This window comes from Hyperoodon ampullatus, assembly GCF_949752795.1.
Source record: "Hyperoodon ampullatus genome assembly, chromosome: 1".
Classification (NCBI taxonomy): Eukaryota; Metazoa; Chordata; class Mammalia; order Artiodactyla; family Ziphiidae; genus Hyperoodon; species Hyperoodon ampullatus.
In genome coordinates this window covers 82,456,036-82,479,004 of record NC_136914.1, presented here as the reverse complement: position 1 = coordinate 82,479,004, position 22,969 = coordinate 82,456,036, and the positions used below count along the sequence as shown (strand labels likewise).

Below are 22,969 nucleotides of genomic sequence, written 5' to 3'. Positions count from 1 at the left end.
TAGAAAAGTTATTAGTATTTTAAAGCATTTTAAGAATTATTATAAATCCTCTCTCAGAATATCTGTCTCTACTGGGGTGAGATCATGTTCCTCTACTGTGAGCACACAGTAGGAGCTCAATAAATGCTTGTTCTGAGAATTCATGACTATAAACAGATACTTACGTTCCTCTTTCACCATAATAGGTAATATCTATGAGTAGTGTTATCTCTGAAGGTGGCATTAATATAACAAAACTAAGTTTAGGATAAGAATTAATTTTAAGTCATACTATAAAAATGGGAAATTTAAAAGTGGAAATTTAAAGTCTAGGGTCTGCCCATGAATTTCCAAATACAACATGCTTGACCAGGAAAATAGAAATGAATATTTTGAGTGAACTCCAGATAAAGGAAATTATTAATACAAAGCCATGTAAATTTAAATTAACATAAAGGAAACATAATTACTTGTAAAAACAACCGTATACATTAAGAGAAATGATATTGTCTTTGAACTTGCATTCTCAATCTGTCTGTGCAAAATTGCTTGTAGTGTCTCCAAACAGGCATCTGTGGTCAGATGCGTCGAAAACATTCCATGAAATGGTATATATCAGAGCAACAGGGCCTGCTGTTTCCTTTAACTAGATGGAGTCTGGCCAGGTCATGGCTGTGCTTTGGAACGACTGGTCTGGATGTGTGAAACCTGCAGGACAGGCAGCAGCAGCTGGAAGGCATCCTGTATGTATGTGGTGCTATTGCAGCCCTATGAAGGGAGAAAATTGTGGTTGGAGGGTTATTGTCAGAGTTCCAGCTTGACAATTCCTCCCATTTGATAATGTTCCTTCTCCTCATATCCCACACTATTTTAGAATATTTTTCTTTTAATGTTGGTGCTTAAAAAAGATGTAAACACATTTCTTTGGAAGTTTCTATTCTGCCTCTGACTGCCTGGGTTTCCTCTTAGCTGTGTCCTCCAGAACATGCCTCTATGGTTCCTTGTCTCTTCTTGTCAACTTCATCCCCCTCTGTGACTGTGTCTTAAACAGTAACATTTGTTGTCACCACATTGTTATTCTTGTACCTTGGTAGTTTCCCTTAACGATAAGACCCAATTCCTAAACGCATTGCTATAAATACATAGGTAGCCCTCCCTGACTTTTGTAATTTCCAAATTTTGCATTTGACAGGTACTTCAGACAGCAAGAAACTACTGTATATGCATTGCCCATGTTCAAACTCAACTTGTCAACACCTTGTGGCTTCAGTGGGGTGCCCTGGGGCTACAGATGTGCCAGTTCCTTAGAGTTGGTCCCTAATAGGTTTTCCCCCACTAATCACAGGTGGAACACAGTGCCTCTGAGTCAAGAATGAGGCCTCCTGGGCTTCTTTTCTTCGATTTTACATCATTACTTCTGGCAAAGCCACAGCTGTACAGGGCAGCTGCATGTCCATGTTACAATGTCCTGATCGGTGGGCAGGCCACGGAGTGAGTGGTCACAGAGGATCTTGCCTCTGGTCACTGAACGGGCAGATGCTAAACATTCTACTTGTCATTTTTGCCAGTCTGGAGCTTAGACCCAGCTAAACTCAAGGTTATGTAAATGGAGGGAAGTGCCCATTTTTATGAAAATCACCACTGAGCAAGAACCCCTCATTGCAGCCAATTATCACAGTGTTGAATCTGGTGTCAAACTTGGCAGCAGAAATGTGCTTCTGTCGGGGGAAACAGCGACAGAAATAACATGCGAGCTTAGCATTTCTCTTTATAATCAGAATTCTTGAAAATGAGGTACTGCTGCTTCACCCGAGGGTTTACAGCTGGTTTAACTACACAAATGTACTCAAAAAAGACTGTAGACGATAAAATTTAGAATTGCAATAACACTTGCTTCCTGGGAGAAAAAAAAAATGTAGCTCTAACATTTGCTTTGATTCAGAAGCACTTTCTCTCCAGGAGGCCACTTACCTCTAACAATACACTATTGATCATGGGGTTAAGGACCTCAGCCTTCTTGTTGCTCTGTGGAATCAAAAGGATGAAATTGACAGATTAGGTGCTCGTACTCCAAGGCTTGTCCCAGAAAATGTAGACGCTGGCTTTGTTGAGGAATCACTTAGAGAAGAAGGGGAGAAGTGGAATGCTTACTACAGACAAGGCTTCATATTTGGTGCTTCCCCTACACGATCATTTAATTTCGACAGAAATCTTAGGAGGTAGGTAGGTACCATGATAACCCCGATTTAAAGATGAGAAAATAGGGGACGTCCCTGGCGGTCCAGTGGTTAAGACTTCGCCTGCCAGTGCAGGGGGTGCATATTCAATCCCTGGTTGGGGAGCTAAGATCCCACATGCCTTGCTGCCAAGGAACCAAAACATAAAACAGAAGCAATATTGTAACAAATTCAATAAAGACTTTAAAAATGGTCCACATCAAAAAAAATCTTAATAAAAAAATTAAAAAAAATAAAGATGAGAAAATAGGAATCAGGAAGTTTGAGTAACTTGCTTAAGGTCACGTAGCTAGAAATTTACACTCAGACCTTTTAAACTATTTAAAGCTCGTAGCAGGTCTGGGATTAGGGGGAGGTGAGTGAGGTTGAGTTGTACAGGGTCGGATTCAGTCTTTATTTAAAATTTTGATATTTTGTTCATCATGATTTTTTGGTGTTAATTTTGATTTTTAAAATACTGCATTAAAATATCTATCTAGATGACTGGGGTTGTTTCTTTGTCTCTTTTTGTTGGGGGGAGTCCCCTTAAATTTGGTAGACATGTTAAGTACCTTTACTTGCCTACCCTAGTTCCAGCCCTGGTCTGTAGTCTTTTTTCTTTTTTTTTTTTTTTTTTTTTTTTTTTTTTTTTTTTTTTGCGGTACGCGGGCTTCTCACTGCTGTGGCCTCTCCCGTTGCGGAGCACAGGCTCCGGATGCGCAGGCTCAGCGGCCATGGCTCACGGGCCCAGCCGCTCCGCGGCATGTGGGATCCTCCCAGACCGGGGCACGAACCCGCGTCCCCTGCATCGGCAGGCGGACTCGCAACCACTGCGCCACCAGGGAAGCCCTTCTTTTTTCTTTTAAATGCAAACACGGGTACTTGGTTATAGGGTGTGTTTTCAAGGTTGGCAGTAAAGTTAAAACACTCTTAAATATAACTTGCAAACAGGTCAGCATATCCCAGTTTGCAAAACATGGAAAGCAGAACCTGATATTAAGTAGGTGTTCAAAAAGTGGGAGTTAGTGTTCATGTTGCCGTTATTATTATGTCCAGTCTTCTCTATCTAAAATGTTCAATCCACTCTTAGACAATAAATAATTACAGGGACTAGAAAGAAGAGGGCAGTCTTAATAGGCTGCTTTCCCTCACTGTACTTGAAAGACTTTATGGCAAACAAAAGTATATAAATGAACTATTTCTTCCCAGAGCAGCCCACTTTCACTGACATTACTCTACCAAGGGCTAAGTAATGTCCTACTGGGGAAACCAGAATGGAGTCTTGGGAAAAAACTCTTTAAAAACCCAGTCATTTTAGTAAGTAACCAGAAAATCCATTATGGTTTGCTTTCATGTTTATTTGATTATCAATAAACCTCTAAAATATAATCAAAATGAGGGCAATAAAATGGCATTGGTTTTCAGAATCAATGAGATGTGCAAGCAATTTAAATAGAGTCTGGAGAGCAATATACACTCATTAACTTCAAGTTATGAATAATGGCTCTTTTAGAGAATACAAACAATGACGATGTGAATGATTCATCACAGCACAAGATGAGAGGTACTATTGTAGTGAGATGGTATTTCAGTAAACTCCATTTAGATTTGGATTTTTCTTTCTCCAAACAATAATCTGTGTGTTCCTGATTTTGTTCATACAAACATTTGGACATAAGCGTGTGTGTGTGTGTATTTTTTTCTTTTTTCTTTTTTTTTTTTTTTGTGGTATGCGGGCCTCTCACTGTTGTGGCCTCTCCCGTTGCGGAGCACAGGCTCCGGACGTGCAGGCTCAGTGGCCATGGCTCACGGGCCCAGCCGCTTCGCGGCACGTGGGATCTTCCCGGACCGGGGCACGAACCCATGTCCCCTGCATCGGCAGGCAGATTCTCAACCATTGCGCCACCAGGGAAGCCCTGTGTGTGTGTATTTTATGTGTGTGTATTCATTCAAGTACACACTTATCTGCTAGAGCTTTGTTCCTCAAAATGTAGGATATGAATTAGGAGCACTGTTACCACTTGGGAGTTTGTTAGAAATGCAGAATCTCAGTCCTCATCCTAGATCCACTGAATCAAAATCTGCATTTAATAAACTCTCTAGGTTATTTGCTTGCACATTAAGGTTTGAGAAGCACTGTGCTGGAATACAATACATTAAAGGGAATGGAAAGCAATACCATGAATATTACCCACTAACATAAATTAATTAATGTTTAACATGAATCATATAAAACATATAACACACATAGACACAGACATATACATCCTCATCACTAGGCAACCGTAGAGAACCAAACAGTTAGCTATCTGTCTGCTTTGTCTGATGGGCAGCCAACTGGGAGTTGAGTCAACTGGGTGAATCGTTCACCCTTCTGAGACTCAGTTTCTCAGGTAGTAAACTGGAAAGAGTGAGAAGAGGGTACAGTAGAGCCTTGGGAAGCTGAGTCGCCAAGGTCATTCCATCCTGATTAAGAGCTCACACCTCTCTGTAAATCTAGCAGTTACACCAAAGTCCATGGGCATCAGTTAACTTAGATGATGCCAATCACATAAATGTATTTTATCAAGCCTATCCTATCAATGAGCTTCTACCCTCCCCCTTCACTCTGCCTGTTTACAGTGAAGCTCTATTGCTGAAGGCCTGAAATTAGACAAATATAAAAACTGGTCTTTTACAAAACAGGAGAAGCAAACCATATTCTTTGACAGCAGAATGAATAGTTGGTATGTAGCTCATCCTTTATCAACTAAGCCACTTACAGAAGTCTGAGAGGCACACAACTCGGACAGCCCAGTCCACAATCATTTTTGTGTTTTTTGAGAACTGCTCTTTGCCTGGGGTGGGGGTGGGAAGAGGTGTACCCCAGCAGCAAAGTAGGTCTACATGGTATGGCCCTGTCCTCATCACTACTGGAGACACCAAGATGCATATCTGAGCCTTTCAAACCTTCTCACCCAGGATCCTGGAATTTGAATGGAGAGAACTAGGAACTGCTGTAGTTGAGTCACATTAATAACAACACTTTAGAGAGAAGGTACATGAGCTCCGGTGATGGGTCCCCCACGGCTGCTCATATACCTCCACTACCTTTAATAAGCTGCCCTTTCTGTCTAAATTATTTAGTGCTTGTTTCTGTTACTTTGTGTTACAAAGAGAAATGTTGAAGTCCTAACCTCCAGTATATCAGATTGTGACCTTATATGGAGATAGGGTGTTGCAGTTTCAATTAGATAAGATGAGGTTGTACTGGTCATACCTTAATCCAATATGACCGCTGTCCTTATAAGAAGAGGGAAATGTGGACACAGACACACACAGAGGGAGGATGATGTGAAGATAGAGAAAGAAATTGGGGTTACACTGCTGCAAGCTAAAGAATGCCTGGGAAGCTGGAAGAGGCAGAGAAGAGTCCTTCCCTAGAGGCTTCAGAAGAAGCATGGCTCTGCCAATACCCTACTTTCAGACTTCTAGCCTCCAGAATGGTGAGACAATACATTTCTGTTGTTGAAGTCACCCAGTGTGGTACTTGTCAAGGTAGCCCTAGGAAACTAATACATTTGTAACCCAAACACCCTAGCTAAAACAGGAAGTGAAACTTGCTATTTCTCATGTAAAGAATCATCTGCCTTTGCATCCAGGGCCTTAAAAGGAAAAGTAGAAAGGTTGAAAAGGAATAATTGCCACTGCCTTCTCCAATCCCATTAGGTTGAGTTACAGAACATGACTGATTTCTAAAGAAAATAACCAGAAGCCATAGCTCCAAATGAATGCTGAACCTTTCAAAATTGTTGCCTCGAGAATAGAAACACTTCTACAGATTGGTAAAATTTTTTTCTTTTGGTCAAAGTTGAAGTGTAACAATAAAGCACAGACATTTTTGTCTTGTGTGGCTTATAAAATAGGCTTTCAGGGCAACAGTGAATGTGAATATTAAAAATGAATTATTTTACTAGAGACTGTGGAATTATATATCACAGATGTTAAATAATAGAAGGAACCTTAGTGAACAAATAAAGGGAATGAGGCCCAGAGAGGTTTGAAAATCCACCCAATACCTTCTATGTCTGATATGGTCGTATCAGGGCTAGAACTCAGTCAGATGAGAGCCTTAAGCTGCCTATAGCTAGAGAAGATATTCAGGCCTCATTTTAGCAAATGTCCTGGCAGAGCTTCTGCTTTGTGGAGCTATCAAAGAAGGTACTATGTCCTCCACTTCATATCACAGCCCCTTGTAGGCCTTCCCCTCAAAAAGGTGAAAAAAGAATCAGTATCATAATCTTACCCCAACAGTGGTTAAAGAATTTGTAAACTTCTCTGATAAGGAGGCCACTTCCTTGCACATTGCAGTAGTTAATCTGAAAGAAGAAAAAAAGAGATTTGGGTATTTTTAATAAAGAAAAAGAATTGTATTGTTAATACAATTATTGATATTAATACAGTATTCCCTTTAAAAGAAGGGCACTCAAGTTTGAAGATGTTCTGTAGAAATGTTTTCCTCAGTATTCTTCCATGATTCACAATCACAGTTTAATCTAATTCTCACCCTACCTCTTTTTCGAAGCAAAAGCATATGCAGGAAAATACCAGGCTTGAGCTCCACAAGGGGTATAAAACTCTTGCCAAGGGACTTTTCTCCAGCATTGTTCATTTGAAAATAATAATGAACATTCACTGGGGTACTATGTTAAATACTTTTATATGCATAATCACATTTAATCTGCATAATGACCTTATTAGGGTCCATTATTATTCCCATTTTATAGATGAAGAAATTCAAACTCAGATGTCTCTTCATATCTTGATTATGGTTTTTTTTGTTGGTTGCGGTACGCGGACCTCTCACTGTTGTGGCCTCTCCTGTTGCGGAGCACAGGCTCCAGACGCGCAGGCTCAGCGGCCATGGCTCATGGGCCTAGCCACTCCACGGCATGTGGGATCTTCCCGGACCGGGGCACGAACCCACGTCCCCTGCATCGGCAGGCGGACTCTCAACCACTGTGCCACCAGGGAAGCCCCTGATTATGTTTTTATGAGATGCCTCAAAATAAAGATCCTGTAGAATATGTTTTTTACGACTTACATCAAATACATCAAAACTTTACCCCAGGGCTTCCCTGGTGGCGCAGTGGTTGAGAGTCTACCTGCCAGTGCAGAGGACGCGGGTTCGTGCCCCGGTCCGGGAAGATCCCACATGCCGCGGAGCGGCTGGGCCCGTGAGCCATGGCCGCTGAGCCTGCGCGTCTGGAGCCTGTGCTCCGCAACGGGAGAGGCCACAACAGTGAGAGGCCCAAGTACAGAAAAAAAAAAAAAAACTTTACCCCAATGTTTATTCCAGCCATTCCAGGCCTAGGACTTTACCCCAAGAAAATAATGCAAGATAGATACAAATATTTAACAAAGAAATGTGTGTCATAACATTATAGATGATGACAAAAACTGAAAACAATCTACCTAACAATGGTGCATTTTGCCTGATTTTTTTTAGCAATAAGTATGTATGACTTTTATGAAGTGATTAAAATGCTATTAGCAAAACAATAACTCCAAGTTAAGAATCTTACATGTTAAAAAGATCTAGTGATGTCAGTAGAGGCAAGTTTTGTTCTGATAAATAGGGGTTCTGTCTAAGGTATGTATTCAAGTTTGTTGAGCTATATCCATCTATCCCTCCTTCCACTCATCTATCCATCCAACTACTCATCCATCCACCCAACCATCCAAAACTTATCTGCAGAAAAGGTCAGGAGTAAGGCCAAGGGATAGCAAAGAGTAGTTCTGCCTATGTTCTTGGGCAGGTGGGTGGAAAGGCACTTATTGTGCAGATATATATGAGGCCTTATTACATTTTGCTTGGAGCAGCTTGGTAAGGTTGGGACAATCAGGGGCTGAGAATCAGACAGGAGCTAAGGGTAAGGTTCTGCTTTCCATACTCAGAAACTTCTGACTTCAGCCCTCCTCTTTCAAATCAGCATGCAAATATAAAACAGTACTCAGATGTTTTCCTCTATACTTGAAACTTCCTATTTTGCCCTTTCCTCTTCCTTCTTTACGTCGAGACAAGTACATATTCTTTGTAGGCATTTTAAGGGCAGGATTGTGCAGTGCTTATAATATCTTCGATTTTCACGTTTAGATATGAAAATCTACACTAGATCACAAATCTGTACGAGTGAGGAAAAATGCCATCAGAGACACTAATAATGAATTTTTGGAAGGTTCTTCCACCAAAAATTTGCTCCCCAACCTACAATGACAAATGTAGTAATAAGTGTAGACTAGTTAGCTAGCAAGTGAGTGAATGTGTTGAGATGTGTGTGTGTGTGTGTCTGTGTCTGTGTACCCATATATTTTTAGTAGGCTCTTATTTTGGCTCCTGTGTCTATATAATAATGAGAGGGCATTTGGACCTGTGCTGATTTTCTATACCGCAGCTTACAGTCATATGCGTAAAAGTTAATGACTTATTCTTCAGCTCCATAATCAACTATTTTAATGAACGCTCCATACCAGCTATTTTCATGTGTATAACATTATATATATATATACACATTTTTATTTCACTAAACTAATAATAGTAGCTTATTGAAGAATAAACATATGATAGCAAATACGCACGCAAAAGCAATCCACAGTGAACTGGCTTACGTTAGTGACCATCATTGCCAGAATTCAGAATATGCAGAGCTGGTGTAAGTCCCTCGGAACAGTGGGGGTGTGTTTGCATGTTTCTGTGAAACTAGTTGAGAAGGTCCATTAAGGTGTCTTTTATCTGTGTGGCATGTTGAAAATGTAATTATATTCAAAGGTCTGTACTTTCAAGATTCTGATCTATTAAAACAAACACTTAGCTCTGAATGATTTAGGGTGTCTTCCCTTAAATCTCTTCATAAATAACTCCTGGAATGCCTAGCTAATTATTACTGTTCTCGCTAACTTGGTTCATTTCTTAAGAGAGTCCTTATTTCTTAAGATGACCACAGAACAATGGAATTAGTTGACATGAAATCTGAACCTTTAGTAGGTGAGGGTGTATGCGTGTGTGTGCGTGTGTGTGTGCATTTGAATGGCACGTATACATAAAATTGGAAAAATAAGAATTAAAAGTAACATTTACTTTATCAGAACTTTTGCTTGGTCCTGAGCTGGTTTCTCCTCTTCTTGTCCATGAAGAATTAATTCTGCTACTTTATGAAGCTGCTCAATACAGCGAGCTGTTACTTCTGCCAGGCTTTCGATGGACTGCATGTATGCTTCCTGAAAGCAAAAAGTACAAGTCAGAAAATTATTCATTGGGCAGATGCTTTCTAAAAAACTCCTGTGACATTAAAACAATTATATAATTCCTGGAAAAAAATTCCCCAAAACAAATATGACCAGAAAAAATTTACCCAAAGATTAATGGGTGTACCTAAGACTTTTCTAAGTGGAAATGCTACCATAAAACAGAAGTGTCACCAGGTCCCAGGGACATAACAAGCCTTCTTCACAGCTGGGTCCCCAGATCTCAGAGCAGTGCTGGGCACACAACAGACAGGTACTCATGAAAGCGTGTGGAAGGGTGGCTGAATTGAACAGGCCTCAGTGGACATTTTTCTTTAGAGCAATCTAATTTGAAACTTTCTCTAAAATTAAAATTCAACGTAAAATGAAGTTATTACAAACTCATTTTTGAACATAGGCAGATTATAAATTATGAATATATAAATTTATTAAACTACAGAATAAAAACTGTGGCAATGAAATGCTTTTTTGGAAAAAGCTTCAATTACCTCATTAGTTATGGGGCATAAGGACATGTTATGGTTACGAATTTGATATGATGGAATTTTACCCTAAAGATAAATCAACTATGTTCTTAAATATCTTTTTTCCTTTAAATTATAACTGTAACGCTATGGAGGAAAGCTACAATATCTATGCTAAATCACGAAATGTCCTGGTATAGAGAAATTTTAGTATTTATTACATTAATACTCATATTTCTATAGTGTGGAATAGGGCATAAATGAAAATGAAATGGCCTTGCCTCACTTAAAATTAGGCTGTTGATAAAATGAACATAATATTACTGCTCTTTAGGCGGACGATCTGTAATGCATTTACCTCGACTGTCTTAGTTTTCCTTTCTTCCCTCTTATCTTCTTCGGGGTTTTCAGGTTTCTCTTCCTTTTCTTCCTTCTCTGTTTTGTCCTCTGACTCTTCGGCCACGTCTACTGGCACCACAGTTTGATCCTCTTCCACCCAGTCATGAGCTTTTTTCATGGCCTGCAAAGGCCCCCAACCAAAGCAATATGTTTATTGTACAAATATGGAGACACAAAAGCCAATCCCATGACTTGGATCAAACCCTAAACCGCCAAGGGTGGTTCTCTGTACGTTTAAAGAGTGATGGGGCAATTCCTCAACTTCCTTAAAAACACCTTGTTGTTGCTTTCTGGTAAAAAATACAGTAAGAAAAAGGGACAGAATAGAAAGAATGTATGGAGAGATAACTGCAGGGCCAGAGGAATTTTTGGAAAGCATTCTAAAATGATACTCAGGGCTTCCCTGGTGGCGCAGTGGTTAAGAATCCGCCTGCCAATGCAGGGAACACGGGTTCGAGCCCTGGTCCGGGAAGATCCCACATGCCGCAGAGCAACTAAGCCCGTGCGCCACAACTACTGAGCCTGCACTCTAGAGCCCGCGAGCCACAACTACTGAGCCCGTGTGCCACAGCTACTGAAGCCTGCGTGCCTAGAGCCTGTGCTCCGCAACAAGAGAAGCCACCGCAATGAGAAGCCCTCACGCCGCAACAAAGAGTAGCCCCCACTCACCGCAACTAGAGAAACCCTGTGCAGAGCAACAGAAGACCCAATGCAGCCAAGAAATAAATAAATAAAATCTTAAAAAAAAATGATACTCAGATAGAAATAAAAATGACCATCACTTTGGAAAAGCCATAGTATATTTTTCACTTTTTGTGACCAATGTAAAATTTCATATACATATCTATGAAATTTAGCCAGGGTCATTGCTAAAGCAAATGTCCTCATCTGCTCTGTCTCATGAAGCCCTTAATGTTTCATGGACCTAATAATGTATCACGCGGAAGATGAAGGATGGCTCTGCTCCTCTCCAGCCATGCCAGAAGCTCTCATGGTGGGGTCGGGGGGGTGGGAACAAGAGAAGAACTGTGATGAGTTTCACTTCACATGAGTGCAGTTTGAGCAACTTGTGGCCTTAAAAGTTTTAGAACAAGCAGAAACCACCTTCCCTATCTGTTACTCCCTGAATTTTGAAAGGGCAGACTCACCAGCTTTCATATTATAGTTTAAGCTGTTTGCTTAAGTTGCATCTGAGCTTATGCAAGACTTACTTCTCATTTGAAAGCTTGCATGTCAAAGTTTAATGTGTCATGGTGTTGATGGCAAGTTAATGGGGAGAAGATTAGGGGAGACAAAACCTAACAAACCATGCTTGGTGTGTCCTCTTTTAGGGACAAAGGTTTACCTATGTAAATAAGCCAGTGAGATCTCAGAGGCACCACACACACTCTCTGAGCTGCGGCAGGTGCTGTGTGGAGATGAATGAGGCAATTTCCCTGCTGTGTTCAAGTCACTGACCTGCCAGAATCAGTGACCTCTATCAGAGATAAAGAAATTGCTCATCTCTCCACTTCACTGCCTCAGTCTGCCCTTTTCTCACCCACCTTGATGAGTGAGGACCTGTGTCAACCACTGATCGCTAAAGAGAAGAAAGAGAGCCGGTGGTGGTGGGATGAACTTGGAGACTGGGATTGACATGTATACACTGATGTGTATAAAATGGAGGACTGATAAGAACCTGCTGTATTAAAAAGTAAATAAAATAAAATTCAAAAATTCCAAAAAAAAGAAAAGAGAAGAGAGAGAGAGAGAATGGGAAAAATGACAGTTTTAAGTAATTAATGATCAGTGACCTCATTAAGAAATGCCATAGCAAGACCTTGTAGGAACTTGCAAAACATCCAGTGTTACTCTCAGAGGAACCCAGACAGTGAAAGCTCAGATGGTCTTAGACACGACAAAGCACCAGCTTTCCAGTGGGAGGGGTTGTGTGAGTGGCCTGGCTCTGGCACATGTGCTTTCTCTGCCTAATGCTGGCATGTCACTTTTGAGGGGAGGGGAGATGGAATTTGAAAAAGCCCCTTGGTGATTCTGCACCTTCTTTCCTCCTGTAGGCTGAGGATAACCACTGATCTGATCTAAGACCCTATTTTAAGGAGAAATGACTTGTTCAAGGTCACAAGGTAATTACCAGTGAAACTGCAACTAAAACGCAGGTCTCAGGACACAGTCTAGCAGGTTCTCTGCAGTCACATTTCATGGTGTTGCCTCCTCGAATCTTAATTACTGACCTGGGACTCCCCTCCCTCTATGTGCCACTGGGACTTGGGGTTTTTCTATTTCAGGTGGATTTCTGGAGTTTACAACCGAGACCTTTTAAAAATAAAACAAACCAACAAGCAAAAACCGAGATTCATACGGTGCTGACCTTATTGAGTTTGTCAGGCGTGGCCGCAACATGCAATTCAAAGAGAAGCTCTGTAAGCATGCTAGCAAATTCTTCTCCCTTTTCTTCTATCCCTGGAAATAGAAAATGACAGAAGTAAGAAGCATGATTTATTTTTCATCCTTCAGAATGTGGCAGCTTCCCCAACTTTACAGCCCATAGTCAGAGTATAAGTGGGGGCAGCAGCAGCCCACCCTCCAGCCGCCGGGCAAAGACGAGCTGTGCCCGTGTATGAGCACAGAGGCGAGGCAGCAGGCTGCAGTTGGGCGAGGAGCTGGTGGAGCCTTGCTGCTCGCAGCTCTACCTGGGGCACCCCTGGGCTGGCCCGAAGGGCACATGAGGGCAGGGAGGGACCTACTGGTCTTTTTCACAGCTATAGGTGGTCAGTAGCTGTTTGCTGAATGACTGAATGAACAAATGAATGACCCTTCTCAGGCTTGAGAGCCCTGGGACAACACTGTGTTTATGACTTACAATACTGTTATGCTTAGCATTGCAACCCTTAATGATACTCAGGGTACCCTTTTAGGTCCACAGAGCTACAGTACTGAGCAAGCAGAATTAGTCTCCATGGATCATCTACTTATATCTTAATACTTATAACAACATTATATCTCTGGAGAAACTTCCCACGGTTTCCTAGGACACCTGCCTGGTCCTACAATATTACATAATGATATGTCTTCCCTTCAGATTGGAAGCTACCTAAGGATACAGACAATATTTGTTTTGCTCATTCCTGAATCCAGAGCATCTAACACAGTGCCTGGAACATAACAGGTGCTAAAATGAATATTTATTGAATAAATAATTTACTAATATATTATACCATAGATACTAATATATTGATTATCTATAATATAACATGTTATATATATATATATCATGAAATAAAAATAACAATATTATTGGTGGGCAATAAAGAGGAGAGATCTTTAAAAGTTACAATATTATATCTCTCGTTTGTATGTAAAAGTTGAGGCCATTTTCAAAGTTTCTTATAAGTGCTAAAGAATTGATATCACAATGGATTGTATCACCAGTTTGGGGCAGTAGTGGAAGGATAAAAGCATCATTCATCTGGCCTTATTACATGATCTCAGAAACCCTCTGAGAAGAAAATACCATGGCCTATGTTAGTGGGTGAAGGCAGTAGCTTCAGAGAGGACTAAGCTATGTGAGAAATACTGTATCTAACACTTGTCTGCTTGTGCTTATTTCTGTTTTAGAGACAAAATGGTTAATCAGCAGCTTGTGAAGATAGCCAGGATAACTTGTAGGTCTTTGTTCAAAGAATTTGGCCTAATCAGTTTATCATCACCTAGAATTTATATATTCTCATTGGGGAGCAGGTCAATAAACAAACTAGAGAAGTAAAACATATATGTCAGGTGAGAAGTTTTATGGAGAAGTATAAATCAAGGGAGAGGAATAGGGACAGCTGGGGGTTAGGAATTTCAAATGGAGAGGAGCTGAGAAAATGGCCTTTGAGTAATAACCCAGAGGAGGAGAGGGATGAGCCACACAGATCAGGGGAAGAGCCTTCCAGGCAGAGGCACTGCCAGGGTCAAGTCCAGGAGGGAGTGTGCCTGGCTTGCTCAGGGACAGCAAGGAGGACAGGGTGACCGCCACAGGGGGAGGGAGGCATGTGCCTTGCGGTAGAGGGAGAGATGGCTGTCTTTGTTCACAGTGAAGCTGATACAAGCAAATCATAAAACCCATAAAGCAAGTGCTCAGACGGAGCAGTCTTCTGCAACACTTGATCCAATTCTCAGGGGTATTAAGAAACCTTCCTTGGGGAGGTGATGCCTGAACAGAGCCTTCAAAAATGAGAAGGCTTTAGTCACATGTACAAAGGGAGAGCTGGAGGGCTACTGAGTCAGGGAGAGAATGAGAGAGAGAGAGAGAGAGAGAGGGAGAGGGCATCAAAAGCTGGGATTCTGTCTCTGTTGGGCAGAGATCTTGGTCTCATCCTCTCTAGGTAGGCAAAGTAAGAGGGGCAATTCCCACGGGGTCTCCTTTCCAAACTGCCTGGTCCTTCTCATCTCCGTGAGGCAGTGCTGCAGGGCAGAAAGAGACCTGGACTGAGGCTGAGGACGTGGAGGTTCTTCCCCAGCTCCTGCACTAGTGGCTCTGTGACCTGGGGCCAGTCACAGGGCTTCTTAGCCTCCATTTCCTCCTCTGTAAATACAGGATAATAAAACCCAGCCATCTACTCTTTTTTTTTTTTTTTTGCGGTACGCGGGCCTCTCACTGTTGTGAACTCTCCCGTTGCGGAGCACAGGCTCCGGACGCACAGGCTCAGCGGCCGTGGCTCACGGGCCCAGCCGCTCCGCGGCATGTGGGATCTTCCTGGACCGGGGCACGAACCCGTGTCCCCTGCATCGGCAGGCGGACTCTCAACCACTGCGCCACCAGGGAAGCCCCATCTACTCTTTAGTGTTATTGTAAGGAGCAAATAATACAACAAATGTGTAAGTATTTTGTAAACACTAGAGTTTTATATAAACTATACTGTTAAGTGTTACAAAGATATAAACATAGGGAGATTAAAAATATTTGAGTGACTGAATTAGGATACACGTACTCTCTGTAGCTCCAGCTTTTAAATGTTCATTCGTTCTATAAGACAGAGATATACACCAATAACTTGTAACAAATGTTTTAGGAAAATCATCACAGAGAAAAATGGACGTAAATAAAAAACAGATGTTAAAGAATGTTGCAACAAAGAATACCTATTACTACAATTCTTGGTCTGTATGTGTGGCTGAGAAGATCTTCACCAAGTCAACAAAAAGAGAAAATATCTTTTAAAAATCTTTTCACAGCAGTGGTAAACCAAATTAGAGACCCACGGCAGTGCGATAAAATTACACTCTGCTGGTAGGACAAACATGCAAATCATTAGCTAATGTTATTAAATGCAGAGGAGCCCAATATTAAATTTATCTAAAAATGACAGTTTATTACATTTTCTAAGACTACCAAATAAATTATTCAGGTGTTGGGGGCTTTTAGGAATGCAAGTGCTTATAAGAAAAAATATGATGAGAATGCTGTGGTTTCTCCCAGAATTTTGCTCCTGGATTGTCTGCTCTCCCTCACTAATGAGATTGCTCTCGACAGCTTTTAATTAATCCCTCACCTTTCTGGAGTCATAACACTCCATCATATTGGATTGATTTAACGACAACCCTGCTATTCTTCTCTCCCATTCTTCTTTAGGTGTCTAAATGACATTTATTTATTAAATTAAGTTAATTAAAAGTAATTGTGTTTTGATAATCTGGAGCTGCCCTTTAGGAAAATGGACATATTATGGGAGGTAACAGGGTTCCATCACTTAAAGAGAGATTAATCTACCATTTCTTAAGCATGCTGTTCAGGACTTCAATTTTTTTTTTTTGGTCATATTCAAAAATCTCCATTTACTGAAGCTCTATATTAAGACTGGAACATAACACATGTAGTAACATTTTCTATTTAACAGTATCGAATCAAGTTTTCTCTCCAAGAATTGCACTAGTTGGGGATGCCATACTGCATTAACTTACACTGGAAACAATATTTCTTTGATGTTAGGGAGAATTTGGGATCCTGTTTTTATCCATTCTGAATGACACCCCCAATAAGGCAAAGGTCTACCTTAGGCATCATAAACTGAAGAAAAATAGCCTGCATCTTTTTGGTGATTGTTACTCTGGAAAAGAGGCATCTACATTAGTTCATCTTGGGTTCAGAATACTAGCTGCATCACCTTTGACAGCTAGTATCTTAGTTTCTTCATTATTAAAGCAAAGACAAGATTGTCATCCTTTGTGGCCTTGTAGAAACACACAAATGCTCAAAAACATTGTTCTCCTACTGTCTCTTTGATAATGACCTTTTCCTATGCTTCAGTATAATTGATTCTTCTATTTTGATGCAGTGAGCATAAATCTCATTAAACTGAAGGCACATAAGGTCAGCATGCGGGGCTAAAGCGGGAGATAGTATTTAAAAGACAGTTTGCAAATGCTTAGAACAATTTTGCCCTGAGCATCTAGGCTGAAGCATTTGAGCTCTTGTGTTTGAGCTTTGATTAAAGGTATGTAACACGTCTGGGCACAAAATGTTACCAGAGAGTGATGTACATGATATGCATGTACATTATCACAGGTACAATTGTAAATAAAAGTTATAACTTATTCCATCTTTACTATTTTCCTGGAATCGTGTTAGCACTTTTAATAATAATAACAGCTAACACTTCGAGCAGTTCTGTGTGCCAGGCTCTGTAATATGTTTTTGCATATATTATCTAATTTGATCCTTACAATAGCCCTCAGGAATAGGTATCACTGTCTCCATTTTACAGGTAAGATACTGAATTTCAGAAAGGTTACATAACTTGTTCAAGGACAAATAGCAAGTAAGTAGTGAAAATGTTGCAAATAAGACCCTTCAGATGATCCCAGGAGAAGCCAGCCTTGTGTGTCCAAGGTTGCTTAAGTTTTCAGTATAACCTACGTGAAACAACTGTCTAGTGCTTGGTGGTGACATCAATCACTCTCCAGGTACACAGCAAATGCTTTACTATATTCTGCTCTCAAATGGACAACTTAATCATTATGCACGTCCAACTTTGGGAACCTCTTTTCCTCTCTCAAGGAAGCCTTGCTTCTCACAAAATAGGTTCTAGTCTCCTTGGGGTCATGTCATTGCCTGGCTAGAAGACCGTGTACCTGGCTCACTTTAGTGATTGACTAAATCAATCAAACCTGACAAATCACGCCTTGATGCACCGTGTGTCTTTGTATTTTTTGGGTGAAGTGTAGGCCACTTACAAATACACCCTAACTCCTACACACAGAAATTAAAAGGAAGAAGAAAAATATGAAAAGAAATCCATTGAAAGACCTGCCCACCATCAACAACAACTTCCACATGCAGGTAAAGAATCAGACACTGGAGCATAAACTCTAGTCATCAGGGCCCTGTTGAGTACACTGTGCTCTTTGTTCACTTAACCAGATGCATTTGCTGTGTGCCTGTGACATGCCAGGGACGCCAGAGAAATAAAGGTGCCTCACTCAGGAGTTCCCGCCCAAAGGACAAGAGGACTATAGGTCAAGGTGACCAGCTCCTGTAACGAGAGCAGATGCACAGAGAGTTTGGAAGTGAGTAGGAGAAGCACCTGAATTAAGTAATTCTCCCCTGTTCAAAGGGCTATGCTTATTAACAGCAGTTTCGTAAGGACGGTACCAATCGTTTGTCTTGCTATTTAACTGGTTATTTTCCTTTACCTTGCACTTCTTGATTCTCTTCATTCTCTAATTCTTTGGCTGCAAAGATGTCTTTAATGGAAATTAGGTCATTTTTTAAGACTTCCAGCTTCTCTCCATCAAGTGATGCTAAAAATGACTGAACCTGAAAAAAAGAAATAGGTCAGCATAACTGTCACCTTTTCTTCTCATTAATGATGTTTACGTACAGCTGTGCCCAGTTCTCCCAGGTGATTCATGGTGTGGGAGGTAACACTGGGTTGAATGTTGGATTTAACTGCCTAGTAACTGTGCAACTTTGGGTAAGTTACATAAGCTCCTTGGGCCTCAGTTTTCTCATGTTTTTAACTGAAAATATTTGACAGATAACATTGTGTAAATTTAAGGTGTATAACATGTTAATTTGAAGGACATGTTAATTTGTGTATATTGTAATGATTGCCACTGTAGCGATATTTAGCACCTCTATCACATTACATAATTATACTTTCTTTTTAGTGGTTGAGACAATTAAAATTGTAGTCTCTTAGCAAGTTTGATGATTATAGTACAATACTGTTGTCCATATGCCTCGTACTACACATTAGATCTCTATGGCTTATTTACTACTTTTGCAAGTTTGTACCCCTAAGTAACATCTATCTTATCCTCCCCCCAATCCCCGGCTAACCACCATTTTACTGATTTTTATGAGTCTGACTTTTTTGAGATTCCACATATAAGTGATATCATGCTTATCTCACTTAGCATAAGGTGCTCAAGGTCCAACCATGTTGTCGCAAATGGCAGGATGTCCTCCTTTCTCATGGCTGAATAATATTCTACTGTGTATATATCTCACACCTTTTTTAATCCATTCATGTTGATGGGCATTTAGGATGTTTCCATATCTTGGCTATTGTGACTAACACAATAAACATGGGAGTGCATATATATCTCTTCAAAATCCAGTTTTTGGCTTCCTCAAAAAATTAAAAATAGATCTACCATGTGATCCAGCAATTCCACTTCTGGGTATACACCCAAAAGAAGTTTTTTGTTTTAAACTGAGAGCCCCACTTCATTGTGATCCTTTGTGGAATAAATGAAACAACATTGCACAAGTGCGGACAGCAGATGCTAAGTAAATGTTGGTGGCAGCTCTTCTGTCATAGTGGCTGAAAACATACCTTGGTGTCAACCCTCGATTCAAATATCAGCTCTTCACTTATTAATTATGTGACTTTGGGTAATTTACTTAACCTTTCTGTGACTCAGTTCTCTTATCTCTAAAATGAGAACTTATAGCATCTACCTTATAAGACTGTTTTGAAGGTTAAATGAAATGATGTACTCAGGAGTATTTATCGTGATGGTCAATAAATTATATATATAATGTAAACAAACATATATGTAAGACAGAAAACAAACTTATAGTTACCAAAGGGGAGAGGGAGGGAGGAGTACGGGATTAACAGATACAAACTACTACATATAAAATAGATGAGCAACAGAGATTTACTATACAGCACAGGGAATTATACTTAATATCTTATAATAACTTATAATGGAATATAATCTGAAAAAAATAACTGAGTCACTTTGCTGTACACCTGAAACTAACAAATTAACAAACTTTAACAATATTGTAAAGCAACTATACTTCAATTAAAAAGTGTATGTAAACAAATATATAAATAAATAGTTTTATGTATATTACAGACATACATACTAATACACTTGCTAGATGTTTTATGGTACTGGGGTTACAAAAGCATGCAAGATACATTTTTCTTCTCAGAGATCTTACAGTCTCAAGGAGGGAGGCCCATGTGAACAGAGAACAGCCACACCAGGTGTGAGTGTAGTGACAGTAGGGGGTTCCCAGCAAGGGGGCTGCAAGGCCCCTTGGGGAGGCGAGAGGGTGGGCAGGGATACTGCACAGAGGATGATGCTTAAACTGGTGCTCCCTGTTCACTGTCTTCAGAACCCCTCTTTTGAAACTGTCCTTCATAAGCACTTAAAAATTATTTGTACCGATGGTCAGTCAACCTCTGTGAATCTGAAGACCATTTGAATTTCCAAAATGGTCACAGTGCATGGAGAACCATATAAAAAGTGAAGTCTGACTATAAAATAGTAAGGTTTAAAATTTTTCATTCTGCAGGTCAAACACTTGCTCTGGAGGGAGAGCCAGCAGAGAAGCTGCCACACTCTTTGGATTGTGTTTTCATATTGATTATGGTAGTAGGCTTGCAGTCCAGATGAGTGAGAGAGTTAAAGAGGGCATCGTCAAGGCCAGACACCATGTCCCTAAAAGTTGCTAATGCACATCATCAGGACGTAATGCAACTGGCACCAAGGCTCTGAGAGGAAGTTCAAGGGGAAGTCATCAACACAAAACCCATTAGGCGCCAAGTTCAGCAGGTGGAAGTAATGCTCCCTGCATGCTGGCCGCCACCACTCCCTTCTGCCCTGACCTCTTCAGAGTCTTCATTTCAGCTCATACACTTATGTTTAGGGCTCACGGTCCTAGATATGCCCACATCATATCTTTATGCTTCAGATATATTTTCTAAACAACACTTTTCTCAGAGTAAAGAAAAATGGGTAATTGAATAAATGTTAAAGTACAACGCTTAGTGAGAAAGTATACACACATGTGGGGCCTCTTGGTTTCTCTGTGTCTTCTGAGGGTAGCCATCCACCAGGAGTGAATGCATTGGGGTTTTATGCTTTTGGCATCTCCCAGGAAGGGCTCTTTTTAGTGAAGTACTCTTGGTCAGCATCTTTCTATTACAGCATCTCTTTTGCTTCCTGCTAGTTCATTCCATTATGCTAGCACAATGTGCATTAAATCTTTACTTCAATCCGATAATAAATAATAAATAATCATGCACTCCTCAATATTCATGGAATGCTGATTATATGCTTGGCACTGTGCTTAAGTGTTGTCAGGGACGCAAGGGTAAACAGTCTGCCTTGTAAACCTTTTCCCTGAAAGGGGGTGTGGGGTGTCATTTTGAGGATTCTTGTTTACTGTTTTGGTTAAGTATTGAGTATAATGGCAATAAAAATATTAGTTTTTCCTTAAGATTTATAGTACAGCACGTTGCCATGTCTGTTGCCATCCTAGAATCAATCTAGTAGGTAGTAATGATTCCTTATAATTCTGTACACCCTGTCTAAGTTTCAGCCAATGGAATGTTAGCAGACGAGATGTGTACCATTTCTGGGTTAGAGTTTTTAACAAATGGGAACGTCCCCTCTATATTCTCTCCTTATGCTGGTGGGATGAAGAAGACAACAAGGCCCTAGAGGAGAGTGAAATCCAATACATTAGACTTGGTCATAGGGGAGTCCAGAGGGCCAAAGGGATGTGCCCACCGAGAACCCACACTCCCACTTCTAGATCACTCTCCAGGTAACTGAAGTTTCCCTTTCATGATCTGTATGGACCTCTTCCCCAGGCTGTATTCCCTATGGTGGGACCATCCACTGGAGTGTGCACTCCTAGGCCCAAGGGATGGACAAAGGTGGCCGTTTGCAGGGGATGTGGATGGTGCTTGAACTGGGGCATCCTCACTCGTGCCAACGAGGGTCCTTGAAGCAACAGACAGCTGGAGATAAAGGGAAGAGAGCAGGCAGGAGGGTGATATGAAAATTTGAGGAGTCTGAGAATTCTAAATGGGAACCTGGCCTTCCAGGCCATTATGAAAGTACATTTGTCAAGGAAGGATGACAGAATGTATTTTCTTTAACAGTTTGTTTCCAAAAGCTCTTCAACTTTTAAATATTTGGTATGTGCAGGGTTGCCAAATAAAATATAGGAGGTCTGACTGAATTTGAATTCCAGATAAACAATGAATATTTTCTTGGTATAAGTGTGTAATTCAAATATTGCATAGGACATATTTATACTAAGAAAGTATTCATTGTTTATCTAAAGTTAAAATTTTATTAGTCATCCTGTATTTTTATTTGCTAAATTTGACAACCCCAGTAGGGTCTCCATTTGTATTCTTGCCAGGAGCCTGTGAATATTAGGATGGGACTAGTGGAGCCATAAGATGGACAGAGCCCGGTTTCTGGATCCCTAAATGCTGGAAAGCTGCCTGCTGACCAGACATTCATATCTTGGACTGTCACAGGAGTGAGAAGAACTCTTACTGTTTTTGACCCATATATTTTCAGGACTATTTATTATAACACCCAGTAACTATTATTACTAAGCCAAGAAAAAGTTCTGCATTTCTCACTATGAAAACTACAAAAATCTCCAGGCTGGGGAAAGAAAGCAGAGCTTGTGGGAGCAGTATGCCAACAGAGGGAAATGCCCCCCTCCAGGGACCAAACTGCCTTCCTGGCAACATCAGTCCTTTGGGGCTCTTTTCTAGAGGCCTGGGGCTGTTTTACAGCTAGACCTGCATTGGAACCAGCCAGAGTGGAATGTCTCTCTACCACCGTGATAGATTCAAGGGGCCATGCTCCCCTGTAATGTTTTCAACACACACAATAATACACAACACACACAATAATAACATGTATATATAAGAATGCATATAAAAATAAAATGTCATCAACATTATATATGCATATACATGTGTATGTATAAAATGGCAGCTAACATTTATTGACTGTTTATTATGTATTAGGCATAGCTAGCTTCACATGGATTATCTCATTTAATTCTTTTAATAATTTTACAAAGTTGATTATCATTCCCATTTCATAGGTAAGGAGATTGAGGTCAGACAGGTCCAAAACCATACAGCTACTGAGTGGCATTTGATCACATAATGTCTGACCCCAAACCCTGCTTTTGTAGGGAAAAGTTTGTGCTTTAGTGGAAAACTACATTTTCCAGATCACACTTTACCAGATTATTGGATTCTGATTCCATGGGAGTAATTTTATAACTCCTTAAAATGTAGATAGCTGATAGCAGTGCAAAACAATAATGAATTTTTCCCAGTGGAGGGACAACCTCTCCTT

General features: G+C 40.6%; 1 protein-coding gene across 5 annotated transcripts in view; it reads right to left on the bottom strand.

Moving 5' to 3' along the window:
• Window positions 1–241: 241 nt before the first annotated feature.
• Window positions 242–22,969, bottom strand: part of FAM114A1 (family with sequence similarity 114 member A1) — a gene marked incomplete at both ends in the record, with an annotated part of 56,005 nt that continues 33,277 nt past the window's right edge. For 3 of the 5 annotated variants that reach the window (XM_079701679.1, XM_079701680.1, XM_079701681.1), the window contains 7 exons: window positions 242–747; window positions 1,951–2,004; window positions 6,481–6,553; window positions 9,313–9,452; window positions 10,302–10,463; window positions 12,711–12,802; window positions 18,017–18,140. In XM_079701679.1, coding sequence (XP_079557805.1) covers window positions 646–747; window positions 1,951–2,004; window positions 6,481–6,553; window positions 9,313–9,452; window positions 10,302–10,463; window positions 12,711–12,802; window positions 18,017–18,140 — 747 coding nt within the window. Of the gene's footprint in view, window positions 748–1,950; window positions 2,005–4,811; window positions 4,839–6,480; window positions 6,554–9,312; window positions 9,453–10,301; window positions 10,464–12,710; window positions 12,803–18,016; window positions 18,141–22,969 lie in introns of those variants that run through there. The other 2 variants (XM_079701682.1, XM_079701683.1) reach the window with 2 other exon arrangements.